Genomic DNA, 21,631 nt, shown 5'->3' with positions numbered 1-21,631 from the left:
GGCTCTTATCTTCAATCTGTCATCAGTTCATCACACGGACTGGAATCTGTTTGTTCATCATGAAACCTGAACACTAACATTTTCTTTGAAATTTAAAGCAGATTCTGGTTTTCAGTCAGTTCCTTTGCTCTGAAAAAAATGTAGTATTGCCCTAAACACTGTCCTAATGCTCAATCCGAAAAGGTTGATTCTGTTCATCTGGACGTAGTTTCAGTGGGGGAAACGTTTCGTCACTCATCCAAGTGACTTCTTCAGTCTCAGCTGGCTGAATGCTGATGTCACTGAGCACCATGACATCAGCAGCTGGACGATGACCTTTGACTTTTTTATGGTTTGAAGTATCAGAGAAGAGCTGTGATCTGTGATTAGTTTGTTCAACCTGAGCCAGTCTGAGCAGTCAGACGGCATATTTTGAAATCATAAGGGTGTGGCCCTCTCACACTCTTCAAGTGATTCACTAACCAGGTTCAGAGGTCAGAGCTCATGAAACAAAGAGAAAGAGAAACCTTCTCAGTATCAGCAGCAGACACGTCAGAGGTAAAAGAACATTTTACTCTAGCAGACAGTTTGTGTTTACATCGACAGATTTCTCTGTTTAAGTATTTTCATTGAAATCATTCAGAACCCGAAGAATATGAAGCCTTTTGATTATTATTTATTTATGGTCACATTTATAAAATGATGATTGATTTAATTTACATTAACAAAATTATTTGAACATCTTTTTTGATGAAATAATTTTCTGTTATATTCTTAGTATCATGTTTCTTCATGTTGACTCATCAAATTTAAAAATTAAAACTACTGAATTTTTGCTGGAATTAGTCAGCAAGTAACCATGTACGTAATAAAGGAATTAAAAAATAAGCAACTTGTTTCAGATGTTTAGGATGATTAAAATTTCTGATCTTCACTGAAGCCAGTTTGTAGCTGTACATGAAAAAAGGAAGCTCTCAGGAGGCCAGAAGATCCCTGAATGTAACTGTGCTCAAGTGTTTAAAACCTGATGACTTTCTTATGTTTTCAATCTACACACAAGAAGTTGAGTTCTTTTGTCATTGGTTTGATTTTAGTTCTCATTTGAGTTTTTGAGTCTCTTATTTAAAGTCGTCTCCTCAATGATCAGGAGAAGAACAATAAATAGTGCTTAATGTTGGACTTTAACAAACATTTGGAGAAACACAGAAGATTTTAGGTTCTTTAAAATTTTAATGTATTTATTCTGAAGAAACTTTATTGACAGGGTTTCTTTATTCTTTGTTATTTCTCCCACTGTGCAGTGTTACTACTACTCTCTGTACTGTGTTGTTTTTTTGAGAAATGCCTGTGGTGTTGTGGTATTTTATCAATGTATATTTATACACTGTATTTATGTTCTCAATGCATTCTTATGGGCGGAGAAAGAAACACACCCAAAGAGCATTTGAAGCTAGAATAAAAAAGGGTGAGATTGAATGACGTTGAAACAACCTCAGGTGTGGAGTGGAGCTTGTTGTTGGTGTGTGTGTTTGAAGAAACTTCTTGTGGATAGGTGGAGCTTTGGGTCACGTAATGTCTGTAATAGTAGTAGTGATTGCTATATCACCTGTTTGCAGCCCAAGGGAATTTTTGTGAACGAGTGGGTGATGGGGGAAGTCGACTTTTGCTGACCGCTCAACCCTGGAACGTTTTGATCACTGTTTTTCTATGCATTTTAAGGATTTTTATAACAAATAAATGAGTTATTAAACTGGAACTTTGACTTGCATTTTGACAGCTGGCGCATCAACATTATTCCCCTATTCAGCTGCTCAGGGACTCAAAGGTTTGACAGTTGCTAAAAAGACTGTAAGTGTGCTTTGTTTCCTCCTTTAACAGTTTGACTGTTTGTTTCTGTGATGTTTGAACCAGATGTTCAGCTCTTACTTCAGGACAAACTTCGATCACTCTTGTGTTTGAAGACAGATCCACATGATTATAGATTATTGATTGACTGAATCCACACTGGTTATCAGTCAGTAACTCTGCACTCAAACATATGTTGCTGTGATGCACAGCTTAAATGGATCTGTATGAAACTTTAGACAGTGATCAGTGAACTTCCTTTAACTGGAAACAGTCAGATAAACTCAGTTTGTTCTTAAGAAGTCTGCATTCAGGTTTTACTGAAATGACGTAAAAAAAATAAAATAAAATAAAAATTAAGTAAAGCAGCTCCAGCTTAGTTCAGGTTTACTGAAAGATAATCAGAAGAAAGTTTTTGTTTGAATCCTTTGCTTGCTGATATTTTCTGCATATGGAGGCTGTGACTTGAGTCATGCATAAGGTGAAGACAGGTATTTTTTTCTTGGGAGCGTCTTTGAGTTCCATCACTTTCATGTTCACAAAGTACTTATGTTTTTAATCAGTGGATTTCAGTCTGAGTTTTCTTCTATTAGTGTTTCAAGGTTTTCATCATTAATAGTTGGTCCCTCGTGTTTCTCTCTATTTAAAAAAAAAAAGTTCTGATTATTTTGACACTTTGTTCCTTTTGGAGTGTTTTCAGTTAGAATGAAGCTTGCTTGATGTTATGTGAGTCAGCTGACTTACTCAGGTAAAAGTTAACATCTGTGTTACTGCCCATCACAACAAAAGTTACAATGAGAAGCACAAATGATCAAAAATGATCATTACTCAGTCCTGATTATCTGGTGCCACTTTCTTTATATATCAGACACTCTGTGAACTCAGTCTGTTTTAAGCCTTCTGTAAATGTTGAGGCTTAAAGATCTCAACCACTTTAACACAGATGACAGGGTCATGTCCAGATGGTCAGGTCTGAGACCTTGGGGTGCTCCTGGCGATCAGAGGTGAAGACCCACAGAGGAGGAAGCAGACTGGTCAACACTGTTTATGATTTCATTTAACAAGGACTCAGATTTCTTCATGAAAACTGAAAGAAAAATGGATTTAAAAACAGAAGGAACAGAATTGAGTATAATTTTAATAACCCGGTTAATATGCACAAACACATAGTGTTTGCACAAACACAAACATGAGGAAGTGTACACTTAAACATTCCTCTGCTGATGACTGAGGTGTCATAGAAACTGATGGAGCTGATAGAGAACAATAGAAAGTGAGACTTTTTTTATTTGATTTATATGAAATTACTCGAGATCATACTTCAGATTAAAGTGTAATCAAACAAATGATTGATGTCTTTTAGTCATTTTACAGCTCTGTTAAATTACATGTTGTTACCGTGTTGTGTCACAGATGTGCTATAAACCGAAACTCTGCTGCGTGCAGTTACCAGTTTTACTACTTAGGTAATGGAAACTTCCATGAAGAATGTTTCCTTGGGTGAAAACACCTAACATTGTTAAAATAGTTAACACTTCTGATTCTCATGAATATGATGTAAGGTAGAGCAGAGAACTGATGCTGAGTTTAAAGCTCAGGACTAATTTCTTCTGACCTGATTTGATACGTTTGGATTCATTTCATTCTGTCCTGTAAAGAGAATTATGATCTATTAATACAGTCTACACTAATAATTCTGATGGTATCATGAGGTACTCTTGGTCTGTCTGTCAGCTTTATGTTGGTGCAGCAGCTGTAGAAATGGTTTGGACTCATAGTTTGTACTGATGGGAATAATTAAGAGTAGTGTAGAAATCATCATATGATCAGAAAAAAGAGCAGCTCTAACTGCTTTGTGTGTCTCTGACCCTGAACACATGATCCTCACCAGGACAACCAAAGAACAGCTGTTGGAGATACAAGTTAACCTTATAATATCTTGTTATGCTGCTGAAGAGGGTTTATTTTAACCCAAAATGGGATGATGAAAAAGAGATGACACAAAACTCTGTCTCCTCTCTTCCTATTGGTTTCAAGTGTGTTCAAAGTGAGTTCAAAGAGGTTCTCTGTATGATGAGTTATGACCAACTGTGTTGGCTGATCATCTCTAATATAAACCAGGATTCAACAACATCATAGCCCAGATAGCTGACTCATCTTATCAGCAGTCTTAAGCTGTGCTTGTGATTTTGGGTTAACCTTAATAAACAGCCTCCTCTCAGTTCTCAGTGCTTCTATGTCTACTACCTGCATATACTTCCTTATCTTCAAATGCACCACACAAGATGTTCAAACAACAAAACATCAAACACACAAAAAAAACCAAAATCTGCTGAAGATGTTTAAGTGTGTTCTCCATATGAGAGAATGGACATCTGCTGATCATGTTGTCATGTTAGAACCTGTAACACACAAGGAAGAAGCACTGATTCAGTTCACTAATCAGTCTCAGCAAGGTCAGGTTCAGGGAAAAGTACTTTCTTCAACAAGTAATTATTGAAGATACTGTATTACTTCTGAAGAACAGTATGAAAGCAATGCTTTACTTTTTTTGAGTGACAACCCCAACATTAAATGTTAGTATGTGAACTTTACTCTGACTCAGACTTAATGTGAGCGCAAGAAGGTGTGACCTGCACACAAAAACACATACAGAAAAACAAGAAGCTGAATTTAAATCCAGTCTGAGGTAGACACAGACATTTTGTACACAGACAGTAAAAAATCTGCAGTTAAATAATGGGAAAGTTGTTAGTGGAGCTTTACATTTATGTGAAATCAAAATTGTGTAAATGTGACACATGGCAGCTCCGTGGCAACAAACACAGGACTGATCTGTTCATCATTTGAATCCAGAGTGATCAAAACAACAGAATAACATGGTAAAGATCTGCACATCACTATATCCCTTTAGCATTCTGCTCAACCAATTGGTAGAGCACATTTTCAGGCCCTATATCTAACTGAGGCTTTCACAGAAATTGACTTACCTTGTTGAGTCTTTTCTACCAATTGGTTTACATCTGTAATGCCAAAAAAAACCCAAATTACCGTAGCTGGTAAAGTAATATTACTAATATTACTAAGTTGTCAAAATTACAATTTCATGTTGAACAAGTACTATATAGACACTTAACAATTATATGGCTAAAAATCACATCCTGTGGCATGATACTCATGATACCATCCACCTTCAACCACAGTGTGTTTGAGGTCATGATTTCATTTGAAGCCACAAGAGCTGGCACTCTCCACCAGTATATTGCCAACAAACTAGATGAGTGGGGCTCTAAATTGTTCTGCCAAGCAAGTTCATCTGGCATCATCCATGACTTGCTGCTGTATGCAGGGTGATCTACATTCTTCAATGCTCCCCTCAGTGAAAAGGAACAGAAGTTCCTCTAAGGGGCCAAAGTTGAAAAAAACAGTATGCAAACCCATAAAGGAACCTCAACTCTTCACAAGTTTCAGCTTGGTCCAGGACTTGCACATCTCCTTGGGTGTCAGGTGCATTGGTACTATATGACCAAACTGCACTGGTGGAGCTTCACTGATGGCAGACAAAGACCTGATGAGGAAGGGCTATGGAGCCTGTTATTACAGGTCTGATGAAGGTCTGATTGCAATAAAATGGTTTTCTAAGGAGCTTGGAAAGAAAAGCGTCTGGACTTCTTTAGGTTGCTTGAAGACGTTTCAACTCTCATCCGAGAAGCTTTTTCAGTTCTAGGGTAAAATGGTGGAGAGTCCCAGATTTAAACCCCGTGGAAGTATCCCCCCAAGGAGGGACAAAGGACCCCCTGATGATCCTCTACCTAATCACATCAGCCAGGGTTTCGGGTTTTCTGGTTAGCGAAACCATGGCTCATTGTGACCCACACCCATTTTCATGTAGACCTCTCTGCACTGAATCATAATTGTTATGAATCTCTGGCTCTCTTCCACAGCATATCTTTTGTCTTGTCTTCCTTCTCTCACACCAACCGGTCGCAGCAGATGGCCGCCCCTCCCTGAGCCTGGTTCTACTGGAGGTTTCTTCCTGTTAAAAGGGAGTTTTTCCTTCCCACTGTTGCTAAAGTACTTGCTCATAGGGGGTCATATGATTGTTGGGTTTTTCTCTGTATGTATTAATGTAGGGTCTACCTTACAATATAAAACGCCTTGAGGCAACTGTTGTGATTTGGCGCTGTATAAATATAAATAATTAAAATTATCCAATCATCAGATAATTATATTGTAACTGTGATGAATTCTTCTTGGTGCTATATTCCTGACTCTAGAGCAGATTTAGAAATCTTATGTTAAACAGGTGCCTTTATATATGAAGACCAAAATAAACTCATTTGAATTTTCATCTTTTTCTGGAGTCTGCTGCTTTTATTTTCTTTATTTGACTTCATATTTCATGTTTTATAGACTTCAGCTGATTCTAAACAGTTTTCTAAAGACTGTGAGCTCTCTTTGTTTTCTGTTGACAGTTTGATCAGTTCCATCATTTTCTCTTTCATTTATATATTAACAGCAGGGTTGGAGCTGAAGTTCCATTAAAGTAAATATGCATGACCACCAGAGGACGTTGTTAAGTGATAACTGTCGGTGCTTTTGTATCTGTTCTTGATATATCAGTTATACTCAATGATTCATTATCATGATGTTCTTCCCATAATTCAGATTAAACATGTAATCTGCTGTGAAATATACTATATAAGTACAAAATAGATGCAATGTGACCGTTCACATGTTCTCATGTTTTACAAACGAGAGATGGAGAAGGCCTTACCAGTGCAGCTGCTGCACATGCTGGAGGATTTGGGGAAAGAGGAGCTGGAATGTTTCCAGTGGTACCTGCACAATGAACCTGGAGATGATTTCATGACCATCAAAAAGTGCCATCTGGAGAACGCGGACAGACGGCAAACAGTAGATGTGATGGTGCAGGCGTATTCAGACCATGCGATGGAGGTGGCGAGGTCGATTTTAAGGAAGATAAATAAAAGTCAGTCAGAGGAAAAAGAAACAAACACTAAGTACGGTATGCAGACACAACATTATCACCATTTATTTTATGACTGTAGTAAACTGTTTTAGTCTGACTTTTTAATTTTTTGTCTTCCTCATAAAATTCATTTAGTACAAATGTTATATTTACATTATTTTGAAACCAGGCAGATATACATTTTTAAAGAGACCAGTTCATGATTCAAGGTGCACTTTCCTCCAACAGGAAGGCCCTCAGCCCAGGATGCTTCATCAATTTCATCAGAAGGTAAGAATTCATTTGTTTGTCTGAATCCAAACTGGAAGCTAGTTCCACAGAAGAGGCGTTCTTCCTTTGGCTCTGCACTTTCAGAAAGACATCTACTGTGATGCTGTGTAATCAATTAGTGTAAAATTTAATGTTGCCAGGAAATGATCAGACAAGAGAGGGTTTTCAGGAAACGCTCTTAAATGTTCAGTTTCTATGCCAAAACAAGATCTAGAGTGTGATTAAAGTGGTGGGTGTTTGTTTTTTTGTTTTTTTACATTCTGAGAGAAGCCAGTTTAGTCTAATAACAGATGTCGAGTCATTTTTAGCATCTACTTGGATTTAGATATGAATGAGAAAATCATTAAAAAAACAAAATACAAAAAAATGCTTTTTTGAAAGTAATTCATATATCTAAATCTGGATTTATCAGCTTATCTGCTTTTTTTATTTTAGAGGCTCTCCAAGAGTGTCAGTTTAAACTCAAGTCTAACTTGAAGGAGAAGTACCAGTGTGTGTTTGAGGGCATCGCTAAAGCAGGAGAGTCAACCCTTCTGAATCAGATCTACACAGAGCTCTACATCGCAGAGGGAGGGATTGCAGAGGTCAATTATGAACATGAGGTCAGACAGATTGAAACAGCATCCAGGAAACCAGACAGACCAGAAACAAGAATCAGACAAGAAGACATCTTTAAAGCCTCACCTGGAAGAGATAAACTAATCAGAACAGTGTTGACAAAGGGAGTGTCTGGCATTGGGAAAACAGTCTTAACACAGAAATACACCCTGGACTGGGCTGAAGACAAAGCCAACCAGGACATCCAGTTCATATTTCCATTCACTTTCAGAAAGCTGAATGTGCTGAAAGAGGAAAAGTTCAGCTTGGTGGAACTTGTTCATCACTTCTTTACTGAAACCAAAGAAGCAGGAATCTGCAGCTTTGAAGACTTCCAGGTTGTGTTCATCTTTGATGGTCTGGATGAGTGTCGACTTCCTCTGGACTTCCACAAAACTACAATCCTAACTGACCCTAGAAAGTCCACCTCAGTGGATGTGCTGCTGATAAATCTGATCAGGGGTGAACTTCTTTCCTCTGCTCACCTCTGGATAACCACACGACCTGCAGCAGCCAATCAGATCCCTCCTAAATGTGTTGGCAGGGTGACAGAGGTCAAAGGGTTCACCGACCCACAGAAGGAGGAGTACTTCAGGAAGAGATTCAGAGATGAGGAGCGGGCCAGCAGGATCATCTCCCACATCAAGACATCACGAAACCTCCACATCATGTGCCACATCCCAGTCTTCTGCTGGATCACTGCTACAGTTCTGGAGGATGTGCTGGAAACCAGAGAGGGAGGACAGCTGCCCAAGACCCTGACTGAGATGTACATCCACTTCCTGGTGGTTCAAGCCAAAGTGAAGAAGGTCAAATATGATGGAGGAGCTGAGACAGATCCACACTGGAGTCCAGAGAGCAGGAAGATGATTGAGTCTCTGGGAAAACTGGCATTTGGTCAGCTACAGAAAGGAAACCTGATCTTCTATGAATCAGACTTGACAGAGTGTGACATCGATATCAGAGAAGCCTCAGTGTACTCAGGAGTGTTCACACAGATCTTTAAAGAGGAGAGAGGACTGTACCAGGACAAGGTGTTCTGCTTCATCCATCTGAGTGTTCAGGAGTTTCTGGCTGCTCTTCATGTTTATCTGACTTTCGTCAGCTCTGGAGTCAATCTGCTTAAAAAACAACAACCAAAACCATGGTCTAATTTATTTAAAAAGAAAATTAGTTTGAAATCTTTCCACCAGAGCGCTGTGAACAAGGCTTTAAAGAGTCCAAATGGACACCTGGATTTGTTCCTCCGCTTCTTCCTGGGTCTTTCACTGCAAACCAATCAGACACTCCTACAAGGCCTTTTGACACAGACAGGAAGTAGCTCACAGACCAGTCAGGAAACAGTCCAGTACATCAAGAAGAAGCTCAGTAAAAATCTGTCTTCAGAGAAAAGCATCAATCTGTTCCACTGTCTGAATGAACTGAATGATCGTTCTCTAGTGGAGGAGATCCAACAGTCATTGAAATCAGGAAGTCTCTCCACAGATAAACTGTCTCCTGCTCAGTGGTCAGCTCTGGTCTTCATCTTACTGTCATCAGAAAAAGATCTGGATGTGTTTGACCTTAAGAAATACTCTGCTTCAGAGGAGGCTCTTCTGAGGTTGCTGCCATTGGTCAAAGCCTCCAACAAAGCTCTGTAAGAACATCTGTACTCACTTTACTTTTAACATCCAATTGTGCCAGTAATTTATTTCACCAGGCTTTCTGTCTTTGTATGAATTTGTACCCTAAAGTTTTGGAATTTCTCCAATACAACTGTAACTTCTTTGATGGCTCAAGAACTCAGTGTACTCGAGACTGAATCAACCATAAACTATGATCATCACTGCTGCTGTTGCGTTATCAGTCTTTGTTTAAAAACTGGGAGCTGCGTGTGCCTAATGTTGTAATACTTTATATTGTTAGGGTTCAATGTTGAGAGAAGAATCCATAAATAACCACAGATCCAGGCGTGTGCAATTAGACAGTATTTTAACGAACACATGTGTGAGTCCGACCGCTGTGCAGATTTCAGCGTCGAACTGAACTTACAATCATGAGACAAGGTTTTATATAGGTACAATAACAAAGCCCCCCTCTTTTACAAAAATAGACAATAGTACAGCTTACGTCAATCCAAACCACAAAATGTTCCATGACCTTAACGTCGCTCTAAAAAACATTGTCTTCGGGTCGGTGCTTCCCCTCTTCGCTGTCGCTCGTCTGGTGCACTTCCTCTAAGTACGTCGGCACACTTCTGCATTTCTGCCCTACCAAAATAGATCTACCATGGTGTGTATGTGTCCGCAGTGTATGCTAAGTACGTGTCATGACCTGTCTGCACCCCAGCTAACCTCACACCTCTCATCTTAGCCAGACATAATGCCTGTGCACATACACAGCTGAACTCTGTGTAATTTCTAGGCTAAATGTCACACTCGAATGATGATCTTAGATCTGCCAATATGTTTGCTCCTCCTAATATAGTCTAAAAGCCACCCTAAGCAAAACAATTTGAACTTTCCCCTATCAGTGATCCCTCTAACTAAGTGTGTGTTAATCAACGATACATGCATAATAACACCCTGCTCTTTGGCTTGCACTCACTCTGCTTTCGGTTTCACTTCTGCAAAAGCACGCCGTTTCCTGTCAGCCTGCAACTCAGTTTTCTCACCCACTGAAGACTTCAGTATAAGAATATAAAAACATTCAAAAACCTTTAAATTATAGATTCAACTGATTATAACTGAACCTGTAATAAAGACTAATATAATACCAATATATTTGAACATCTGAATGCATCTGAATGCAACATCACTATTAACATGAAATGGTAATGATGATTATAAAAATAGCAGCAAATAATAGCAATAAAATATTTCTATTCCCCACACTCCCACTCTCGACCTCTGGACCACCAGAGGTCGCCATACATTATGTTGGGTCACCCCTTGGCCCATTCAACTGCTTCCCTGTCCACCCCTGACGTCATGGACATTAGGATCACTGTTCTTAGCTCTGACCCTCTCTTGGCATCCTATGACTTAACAAATCAGACAACCTCATGTCATCTAGGTGGTCTTAGTTATAAAATGCCCGCTCCCACTTGAGAACACTTCATGCTTAAGTGGTCTCTGCTCCTCTTCTGGGTCCCACTCTAGTGGAAATCTGGCCACCTGCAAAGGAAACAAAACACTTTCTCCCTAGTACGCTCTAAGTTACTCTGTTCCTCGATTGTTCTCAAAACATGAACCTAATTTCATATTTGGTTTTTGACTTTTATTTTCAAATCTTAATCAACCGTACTCAGCATTTGTAAAACTCTTACAAGCACTGCCTTTAAGAGAATCCAAGGAAGCACGTCTCTGCATGTGCTTCCTCTTTGCTCCTTATCTGATCATCAACATCCTGTGCACAAACTGTCGCTGCTGCTGCAAGTGCCTCTCATCTAAAGTCACCTATCACAAGCAAAATCATCATAAAATCATTATAAGGGCTTATTCTACTAAAAGGATCAAAGAAAAAACAACCACTTTAATCACTAAGTGTAAGCACCTAGTTAATTGCTCCTAGATAAACTTCATCATAGCTAAAAGCTGAACTCTAACTGTATTTTGAACTCCCATTTCCTGGGTGATAACCTGTTTGAATCTATCATTTTATTTCATTTTGCTGCTTTTAATGTAATGACTCCTTCTAACTTAAACTTTATCAGACTTAACCAACATATATAAGCTTTCTCCCTTTGCTTCTGTTTTGCTTCAACAAGTATTTGTTATTCTGTAACTGCTTTTTATATAAGAGGACTAAGTTAGAGCTGCATGTGTTATCTCAATATTTTATATGTCACTCAGTTTAGTTACAAGCAAAACTCCTATTCAGTTCCTCTTTCTGTCATTTGTTATTGGGCCAACTCAAATTCAGTTAAAAGCTAAAGGAATTTCAGGCCCTAGGCCTCACCTATGTTTAAACCATATGTGTTTGTAAGCGTGAATGCTGTTTATCCTTCTGTTGCTCCAAGTCCCCTACAATATATCGACTGAGACATAACGCTCATCGAAGCTTATGACCTTTAAATGGACCGAACCTCAACTCTGTTAATGAGCACGATTGCAATGTGTAAGAAAAAATCATCTCTACATATATAATCTCCAATATTATTCATTTGAGTCCATAACACTTTTAACATCCTCATAAAAAGCTCTCCTCTCCCCTAGAAATAAATCTATTTACTGTTTCTAAAGCCTACATTATAACAACATTCTAACATTATGTCACTGTTACAACTTATCCTAAAAATCAAAAAGAAATCCCACATTTTCTACTCATCAAATGTTCACTATTTTCCCCAAAGCATATCCTTTATTCCCACAATTTCCCCTTTAAGTTTGGTGTACAACTTCTTATTAACCCCAGCAATTTATCTTCTAAACAGGATTCAGTTCATTTTACTCCTTTCTTTAGAATTAACAATCTCTGCCTCAGTTTTACCATATCTAAATTATCAAACAACCCCAATCATTATAGAATCCTAGTAAAACCCCTTTCAAATTAAACAAATTAAATCTTAAATCCCTCTCTTTTTTGACACATCTCATGTGGCAAAAAACTCAAAATGCTCCACCCAAGCTTAGGAAATTAAAAGGAAAAAAGGTTAGTCATTTCATTTCTCAGAACCGCTCAGCAATTCTCCTCTCCGGTGTTTTGCTTCAGCCCTGAAAACCTGTGTTTAAGGAACAAAATCAATTTAATCATCATGTCAAATCTCCTCCAACTCGTTGCTCCATGGAAAGTCTGGATCCTTGGAATTTCCTGAAAACAAAACCTGTGCCTTACATTTCATACTCAACTCTCCCTTTATGATCTAGTCTGTGTCATGACAAAAATAACCTTAAACAAAACAGTTATTAATCCTGAGTTACCTCAGTTAATGGTAACTTGAATCTCATCAAACAATGTTTCCCCTTTTAGCATTTAGCATTCTATAGTGTAATAACATAATCCAACCCCAGTAAATAATTTTCTCAAAACAAACATCAATATCCCAAAATCAGCATCCCCAGATTTAAGTCTCCCACTTGTCCTGCTTATGGCAAAAGCAAAACAAAGCATCCCCTTTCTTTTCCTCACATGATAAATCTGTCCACATTTATTCATTCCCACCTTAGTCCAGTCACTCACACTCACTCACACTCATCCACACATGATATTTTTTGCTGATCTGCAGCCCTCCGCGCACGTCATCAGATGCTCCACATCAGCAAAATGAGCTCAATCATTTGTTTTAATTCGTTTTCCTTTTTAGGAAAATAGTTCTCTATACTTTTGACTGGATTGAATCGATACAATCCATTTTTAGACAGAGACTTGCCGCCAATCAGTCTCTGATTGTAATCAATTATAATTCTGTAAAGCCCACCTGATTTTCGTACTTGGTAATTTTGTCAGCGCCGTCCGTTCACTCTCTTCCAGGCCTGCTTAGAACAAAAATGAAAAAAGAGAGCTGATTATTAGCTCATCAAAGTACAAAACAAAATCACCTGACAGGTTTTTTCCTGAGTGCACTTACTACTACAAAAAATTTTTTCTCTGGGCCCCTCTCAGACCTATCCAGGTCCAATCAAACTCCCTCTCTTGAAATAAAACAACAGCCTCAAAAATCTGAAACAATCTTAAATTTCACCCGTTCAACACACCGAAAACCTCGTCAAAAGATCAAAGACCGTTTGCACAATGTCACCCTTCCTCACTTTGCCATGTGTTCATTCAGCACAAGATAAAAACCAATTTCAACCACATATCATCCTTAAATTATAAATTTCCTGTCCAAATCTGCCCCTCTGAACAGACCTGACCACCGTAATCAACTATCCTGATACTTTACCATTATATTTCGCCAAATACTCTTCATCAGCCCCGATCTCTCTTGAACTGAAAGCCTCCGACACACACGCACACAGGAAGTGTCTCTGCTCCAGCTAATTTGCATAAACCCACAGCTCAACAGCCAACTTAACAAGAGGAATACATGTTTAAACCTTATCACATTATTGAATTATTTTCATTTTCTTTCCATACTAATCACTTACTCTGATCAATCAGTGCAAGAGCACTCCTAAGTAATCACTTCTCTTTTGTTTTGTTTTTGTTTGTTTTTTTCCATAACTCACTCCCTTGTCATACAGCTTCGTTTGAGTTATTCCACCACAACTCTATTTTATCCAAGTGTGTTTTAAGTGTATTTTCTTCAACATTCACACCATTTTAACCCTCATGAAATTAACAGGCTGATTTAATTACATATGTTTGTGTTCTTAGCCAAGTTTTAATCACTATCTATGCATTAATCTTCATGAGCTTGTCTCTGTAAGGTTAGTGCATTTTCTGTTTGTATGTGTGATTCTTATAAATGTTTCTTTCTGATCTTTGTGATCTTGTAAATGTTTCTTTTCCAGTGTTCCAAACTCCTTTTGACAGGGTGTGTTTTCTCTCTTTGGCTCATCACTGGTCATTGTGAATGACATTTCCCCTTCGTCTGTGCCCAGTGGCCTTACCTGTTAAATCCCGTCTCCTCCAGTGACTCCAAGGTCACTCCGGGACTTAGGTTCGAGCAATCGTGACTGCGCCTTGCCTTAGGTTGTCCCAGGGTTTCGAGGTGGGATCTTACCCGTCATGGGCTGTCCAGCCTTCCATGCCCGCCTACTACAGGGGCCAACTGGGCAAGGGTGTTATCAGATCTAGGGGACACACTGGTTCTGGAAATTAAAGGAGTGTAAACTGCTTTCTTTATTAAACTTTCCAACAATAATTTCACATGTAACAGTTTGTGTACGTGCGTTTTCAATTCATTAATGTAATTGTTAGTTCCTGTATTTATTTCTCTCGGTCTGTCTCTTTTCTAAAACCTGTAATTAATATAATTTTATTACTTTATTACTTTTTCTTAAAACATGCATTCGCTTCATCTTCTTAGAATTTAACTCTGTCTATTTCTCTGGGTGCTCCCCTGACATCATCAGTCACACACACACACCTTCCTGTTTCTTCAGGCACCAGGCAGACTCTGTCTCCCTTTAAATTTCACAGTCTACAACCAATCAGTAATTCTACTAAATCTTGATCCAAAAACAATACACTTTCATTTCATTCACACACATTTAAATAGAGCTCTTTCAAACATCAGGACAATCAACACTCCTTCTCACACAGGACCATTCTTTAGGTCAGTTTTATAGCATCAGTCACCCAATAATCTCTTAACTGGGTTTCCCAAGTGTATATACTTATGTGTTTTCAATCGGAAAAAATAAACTCAACCTGTCATAACATCTCTCATGGATTTCTTGAATTAAAAGCACTTTCAAACTTTAGCACATCCTACTTTTCATCACACAAGAAATATATTTCACACTCCTTTATTTCATACACCCCTTTGAAATGCTCTAACCTCTTTCAGACGCCATGACTCGTCTCACACGCACTGCCTTTTCTCTCTCAAACTTCCCCTTTTCACTTACTCAGACAAATCACCCAGTCACTCAAATCAAATACTGACAGCATTCACACAGTTAAAATCACACAAAATACGCTTTCATACGAGTATTTTGGACATGCCTTCCATGATCAGAAAGAGCAAGTCAAAAGAAAAAAGAAAAAGAAAACTGAAACCTCTCATCGTCTCACAGCTTCTCCCCACACACACATAACTGAAAAACAAAACACACCAACATTTATGGCTCACGAAATATACATCTATCAAAATTCAGTCATTTTCTAATCATTTTCTATACATCCACACAAATATATTCAAACTGTATTTACACTCTCATAATAAGCAAAACCAACCTCTTATATACAGGCATTTAGCAAAAAGCTCTCAGTCCTCTCAAAATTGAAACCACCCTCTCTGCGCGTCACTGCTGCTCATTTGCATTTACACACACCATCCGTGCACATCCGGCTGTGCATTACTGACACAGAGACTGATCTTACTCATAGATCTCATATTTTATATTACAGACGTCTTATTAATTACAACTGCACAGATTTTTTAGGCCTCTTAAATCCTATAAATTTCGACAAATTTACCCATAACGGTCCGACCGATAAAGTCCCTGACTTTTTTGCGACCAATTTTAGCCAGTATTCCGTCCCTGACGGTGGCCCGATTGCTAATGCCCTAACCAAATTTATCGTAGCCAAAAAAGCGCAGATACCGTTCCAAACGGTAAAGTGGTCCAACCACTGGCTTATCTCAGGATGCCCTGTACCCCACGGTCAAGCCAAACCGAGCTAACCCTATTCTGTGATAGGTCAACAATGCGCGTCCACATCGAGGAGGGATCGCAACGTCCGGGCTATGCGCTTCTTAAGGGTCCCAGACTCCTCGTCCTAAAGTAATTTAGAATAATTTGAAACAACAATCTACACCCAAAACAGGATTAAGATTAAGGACAACCCTCAACAGTTTTGGAGATTCCCGAGTCCTCCTCGAATGTTGCCCGAAACTATCCCTAGTCGCCGCTAGGTGAAGGATAGATTTCTCTATCCAGCAGGGAGCGTCACCTCCGAGAAAGTTCTTAAGGGTTGCATAACCAATTGGGCTCCAACCCACAAAATGACCAAATTCCCTACCACACTAAATTAGCAGCTCCAACTGCTTTAATTCTCTTTTCATTCCTTTATTCTCATTACTCAGTACTGTCACTTATACTTCCTTATCATTACTTCAACCGGTAAACTTCATGAAAACTTCACCAAAATTAAAAAACAGACATTCACCAGTAATTTTCAGTGAGTAGACTTTAATTTGACATGTCCAATCTAGCACATTTTGGAAAATTCAACAGGTATGTGCCTTACCTTTGTTTAAGCCGGCTTGTCTCTCACTTCAGACCACTGACTCGTATCTGCCCATCCAATCACCACAGACCCTGGATCTCTCCATCTACACCAAAATTCCCTCTCTCACCGGACCGAGCCCCCAAATGTTAAGGTTCAATGTTGAGAGAAGAATCCATAAATAACCACAGATCCAGGCGTGTGCAATTAGACAGTATTTTAACGAACACATGTGTGAGTCCGACCGCTGTGCAGATTTCAGCGTCGAACTGAACTTACAATCATGAGACAAGGTTTTATATAGGTACAATAACAAAGCCCCCCTCTTTTACAAAAATAGACAATAGTACAGCTTACGTCAATCCAAACCACAAAATGTTCCATGACCTTAACATCGCTCTAAAAAACATTGTCTTCGGGTCGGTGCTTCCCCTCTTCGCTGTCGCTCGTCTGGTGCACTTCCTCTAAGTACGTCGGCACACTTCTGCATTTCTGCCCTACCAAAATAGATCTACCATGGTGTGTATGTGTCCGCAGTGTATGCTAAGTACGTGTCATGACCTGTCTGCACCCCAGCTAACCTCACACCTCTCATCTTAGCCAGACATAATGCCTGTGCACATACACAGCTGAACTCTGTGTAATTTCTAGGCTAAATGTCACACTCGAATGATGATCTTAGATCTGCCAATATGTTTGCTCCTCCTAATATAGTCTAAAAGCCACCCTAAGCAAAACAATTTGAACTTTCCCCTATCAGTGATCCCTCTAACTAAGTGTGTGTTAATCAACGATACATGCATAATAACACCCTGCTCTTTGGCTTGCACTCACTCTGCTTTCGGTTTCACTTCTGCAAAAGCACGCCGTTTCCTGTCAGCCTGCAACTCAGTTTTCTCACCCACTGAAGACTTCAGTATAAGAATATAAAAACATTCAAAAACCTTTAAATTATAGATTCAACTGATTATAACTGAACCTGTAATAAAGACTAATATAATACCAATATATTTGAACATCTGAATGCATCTGAATGCAACATCACTATTAACATGAAATGGTAATGATGATTATAAAAATAGCAGCAAATAATAGCAATAAAATATTTCTATTCCCCACACTCCCACTCTCGACCTCTGGACCACCAGAGGTCGCCATACATTATGTTGGGTCACCCCTTGGCCCATTCAACTGCTTCCCTGTCCACCCCTGACGTCATGGACATTAGGATCACTGTTCTTAGCTCTGACCCTCTCTTGGCATCCTATGACTTAACAAATCAGACAACCTCATGTCATCTAGGTGGTCTTAGTTATAAAATGCCCGCTCCCACTTGAGAACACTTCATGCTTAAGTGGTCTCTGCTCCTCTTCTGGGTCCCACTCTAGTGGAAATCTGGCCACCTGCAAAGGAAACAAAACACTTTCTCCCTAGTACGCTCTAAGTTACTCTGTTCCTCGATTGTTCTCAAAACATGAACCTAATTTCATATTTGGTTTTTGACTTTTATTTTCAAATCTTAATCAACCGTACTCAGCATTTGTAAAACTCTTACAAGCACTGCCTTTAAGAGAATCCAAGGAAGCACGTCTCTGCATGTGCTTCCTCTTTGCTCCTTATCTGATCATCAACATCCTGTGCACAAACTGTCGCTGCTGCTGCAAGTGCCTCTCATCTAAAGTCACCTATCACAAGCAAAATCATCATAAAATCATTATAAGGGCTTATTCTACTAAAAGGATCAAAGAAAAAACAACCACTTTAATCACTAAGTGTAAGCACCTAGTTAATTGCTCCTAGATAAACTTCATCATAGCTAAAAGCTGAACTCTAACTGTATTTTGAACTCCCATTTCCTGGGTGATAACCTGTTTGAATCTATCATTTTATTTCATTTTGCTGCTTTTAATGTAATGACTCCTTCTAACTTAAACTTTATCAGACTTAACCAACATATATAAGCTTTCTCCCTTTGCTTCTGTTTTGCTTCAACAAGTATTTGTTATTCTGTAACTGCTTTTTATATAAGAGGACTAAGTTAGAGCTGCATGTGTTATCTCAATATTTTATATGTCACTCAGTTTAGTTACAAGCAAAACTCCTATTCAGTTCCTCTTTCTGTCATTTGTTATTGGGCCAACTCAAATTCAGTTAAAAGCTAAAGGAATTTCAGGCCCTAGGCCTCACCTATGTTTAAACCATATGTGTTTGTAAGCGTGAATGCTGTTTATCCTTCTGTTGCTCCAAGTCCCCTACAATATATCGACTGAGACATAACGCTCATCGAAGCTTATGACCTTTAAATGGACCGAACCTCAACTCTGTTAATGAGCACGATTGCAATGTGTAAGAAAAAATCATCTCTACATATATAATCTCCAATATTATTCATTTGAGTCCATAACACTTTTAACATCCTCATAAAAAGCTCTCCTCTCCCCTAGAAATAAATCTATTTACTGTTTCTAAAGCCTACATTATAACAACATTCTAACATTATGTCACTGTTACAACTTATCCTAAAAATCAAAAAGAAATCCCACATTTTCTACTCATCAAATGTTCACTATTTTCCCCAAAGCATATCCTTTATTCCCACAATTTCCCCTTTAAGTTTGGTGTACAACTTCTTATTAACCCCAGCAATTTATCTTCTAAACAGGATTCAGTTCATTTTACTCCTTTCTTTAGAATTAACAATCTCTGCCTCAGTTTTACCATATCTAAATTATCAAACAACCCCAATCATTATAGAATCCTAGTAAAACCCCTTTCAAATTAAACAAATTAAATCTTAAATCCCTCTCTTTTTTGACACATCTCATGTGGCAAAAAACTCAAAATGCTCCACCCAAGCTTAGGAAATTAAAAGGAAAAAAGGTTAGTCATTTCATTTCTCAGAACCGCTCAGCAATTCTCCTCTCCGGTGTTTTGCTTCAGCCCTGAAAACCTGTGTTTAAGGAACAAAATCAATTTAATCATCATGTCAAATCTCCTCCAACTCGTTGCTCCATGGAAAGTCTGGATCCTTGGAATTTCCTGAAAACAAAACCTGTGCCTTACATTTCATACTCAACTCTCCCTTTATGATCTAGTCTGTGTCATGACAAAAATAACCTTAAACAAAACAGTTATTAATCCTGAGTTACCTCAGTTAATGGTAACTTGAATCTCATCAAACAATGTTTCCCCTTTTAGCATTTAGCATTCTATAGTGTAATAACATAATCCAACCCCAGTAAATAATTTTCTCAAAACAAACATCAATATCCCAAAATCAGCATCCCCAGATTTAAGTCTCCCACTTGTCCTGCTTATGGCAAAAGCAAAACAAAGCATCCCCTTTCTTTTCCTCACATGATAAATCTGTCCACATTTATTCATTCCCACCTTAGTCCAGTCACTCACACTCACTCACACTCATCCACACATGATATTTTTTGCTGATCTGCAGCCCTCCGCGCACGTCATCAGATGCTCCACATCAGCAAAATGAGCTCAATCATTTGTTTTAATTCGTTTTCCTTTTTAGGAAAATAGTTCTCTATACTTTTGACTGGATTGAATCGATACAATCCATTTTTAGACAGAGACTTGCCGCCAATCAGTCTCTGATTGTAATCAATTATAATTCTGTAAAGCCCACCTGATTTTCGTACTTGGTAATTTTGTCAGCGCCGTCCGTTCACTCTCTTCCAGGCCTGCTTAGAACAAAAATGAAAAAAGAGAGCTGATTATTAGCTCATCAAAGTACAAAACAAAATCACCTGACAGGTTTTTTCCTGAGTGCACTTACTACTACAAAAAATTTTTTCTCTGGGCCCCTCTCAGACCTATCCAGGTCCAATCAAACTCCCTCTCTTGAAATAAAACAACAGCCTCAAAAATCTGAAACAATCTTAAATTTCACCCGTTCAACACACCGAAAACCTCGTCAAAAGATCAAAGACCGTTTGCACAATGTCACCCTTCCTCACTTTGCCATGTGTTCATTCAGCACAAGATAAAAACCAATTTCAACCACATATCATCCTTAAATTATAAATTTCCTGTCCAAATCTGCCCCTCTGAACAGACCTGACCACCGTAATCAACTATCCTGATACTTTACCATTATATTTCGCCAAATACTCTTCATCAGCCCCGATCTCTCTTGAACTGAAAGCCTCCGACACACACGCACACAGGAAGTGTCTCTGCTCCAGCTAATTTGCATAAACCCACAGCTCAACAGCCAACTTAACAAGAGGAATACATGTTTAAACCTTATCACATTATTGAATTATTTTCATTTTCTTTCCATACTAATCACTTACTCTGATCAATCAGTGCAAGAGCACTCCTAAGTAATCACTTCTCTTTTGTTTTGTTTTTGTTTGTTTTTTTCCATAACTCACTCCCTTGTCATACAGCTTCGTTTGAGTTATTCCACCACAACTCTATTTTATCCAAGTGTGTTTTAAGTGTATTTTCTTCAACATTCACACCATTTTAACCCTCATGAAATTAACAGGCTGATTTAATTACATATGTTTGTGTTCTTAGCCAAGTTTTAATCACTATCTATGCATTAATCTTCATGAGCTTGTCTCTGTAAGGTTAGTGCATTTTCTGTTTGTATGTGTGATTCTTATAAATGTTTCTTTCTGATCTTTGTGATCTTGTAAATGTTTCTTTTCCAGTGTTCCAAACTCCTTTTGACAGGGTGTGTTTTCTCTCTTTGGCTCATCACTGGTCATTGTGAATGACATTTCCCCTTCGTCTGTGCCCAGTGGCCTTACCTGTTAAATCCCGTCTCCTCCAGTGACTCCAAGGTCACTCCGGGACTTAGGTTCGAGCAATCGTGACTGCGCCTTGCCTTAGGTTGTCCCAGGGTTTCGAGGTGGGATCTTACCCGTCATGGGCTGTCCAGCCTTCCATGCCCGCCTACTACAGGGGCCAACTGGGCAAGGGTGTTATCAGATCTAGGGGACACACTGGTTCTGGAAATTAAAGGAGTGTAAACTGCTTTCTTTATTAAACTTTCCAACAATAATTTCACATGTAACAGTTTGTGTACGTGCATTTTCAATTCATTAATGTAATTGTTAGTTCCTGTATTTATTTCTCTCGGTCTGTCTCTTTTCT

The 21,631-nt window shown here is 38.7% G+C and overlaps 1 protein-coding gene and 1 long non-coding RNA gene across 2 annotated transcripts; one reads left to right on the top strand and one right to left on the bottom strand.

Annotated features, from left to right (window-relative positions):
* The first annotated feature begins 505 nt into the window (after positions 1-505).
* LOC109201466 (protein NLRC3-like) lies at positions 506-9,454 on the top strand. Its single transcript, XM_019357133.2, has 4 exons — positions 506-537; positions 6,586-6,853; positions 7,046-7,087; positions 7,523-9,454. Exons 2-4 carry the CDS (start codon positions 6,586-6,588, stop codon positions 9,322-9,324), a joined length of 2,112 nt encoding a protein of 703 aa, XP_019212678.1. The 5' UTR covers positions 506-537; the 3' UTR covers positions 9,325-9,454.
* Positions 9,455-13,420: 3,966 nt separating this feature from the next.
* On the bottom strand, positions 13,421-19,922 carry LOC109201487 (uncharacterized). The gene is made up of 3 exons (XR_002061543.2): positions 19,913-19,922; positions 19,810-19,814; positions 13,421-13,632 (listed from the first exon to the last, which is right to left on the bottom strand). It is a non-coding gene; the product is annotated as an uncharacterized LOC109201487 (long non-coding RNA).
* Positions 19,923-21,631: the final 1,709 nt, after the last annotated feature.

Source organism: Oreochromis niloticus, linkage group LG3 (assembly GCF_001858045.2).
Source record: "Oreochromis niloticus isolate F11D_XX linkage group LG3, O_niloticus_UMD_NMBU, whole genome shotgun sequence".
In the NCBI taxonomy this organism is placed as follows: Eukaryota; Metazoa; Chordata; class Actinopteri; order Cichliformes; family Cichlidae; genus Oreochromis; species Oreochromis niloticus.
Note: the sequence above shows the minus strand (reverse complement) of the source record. Positions and strands in the feature narration are given on the sequence as shown.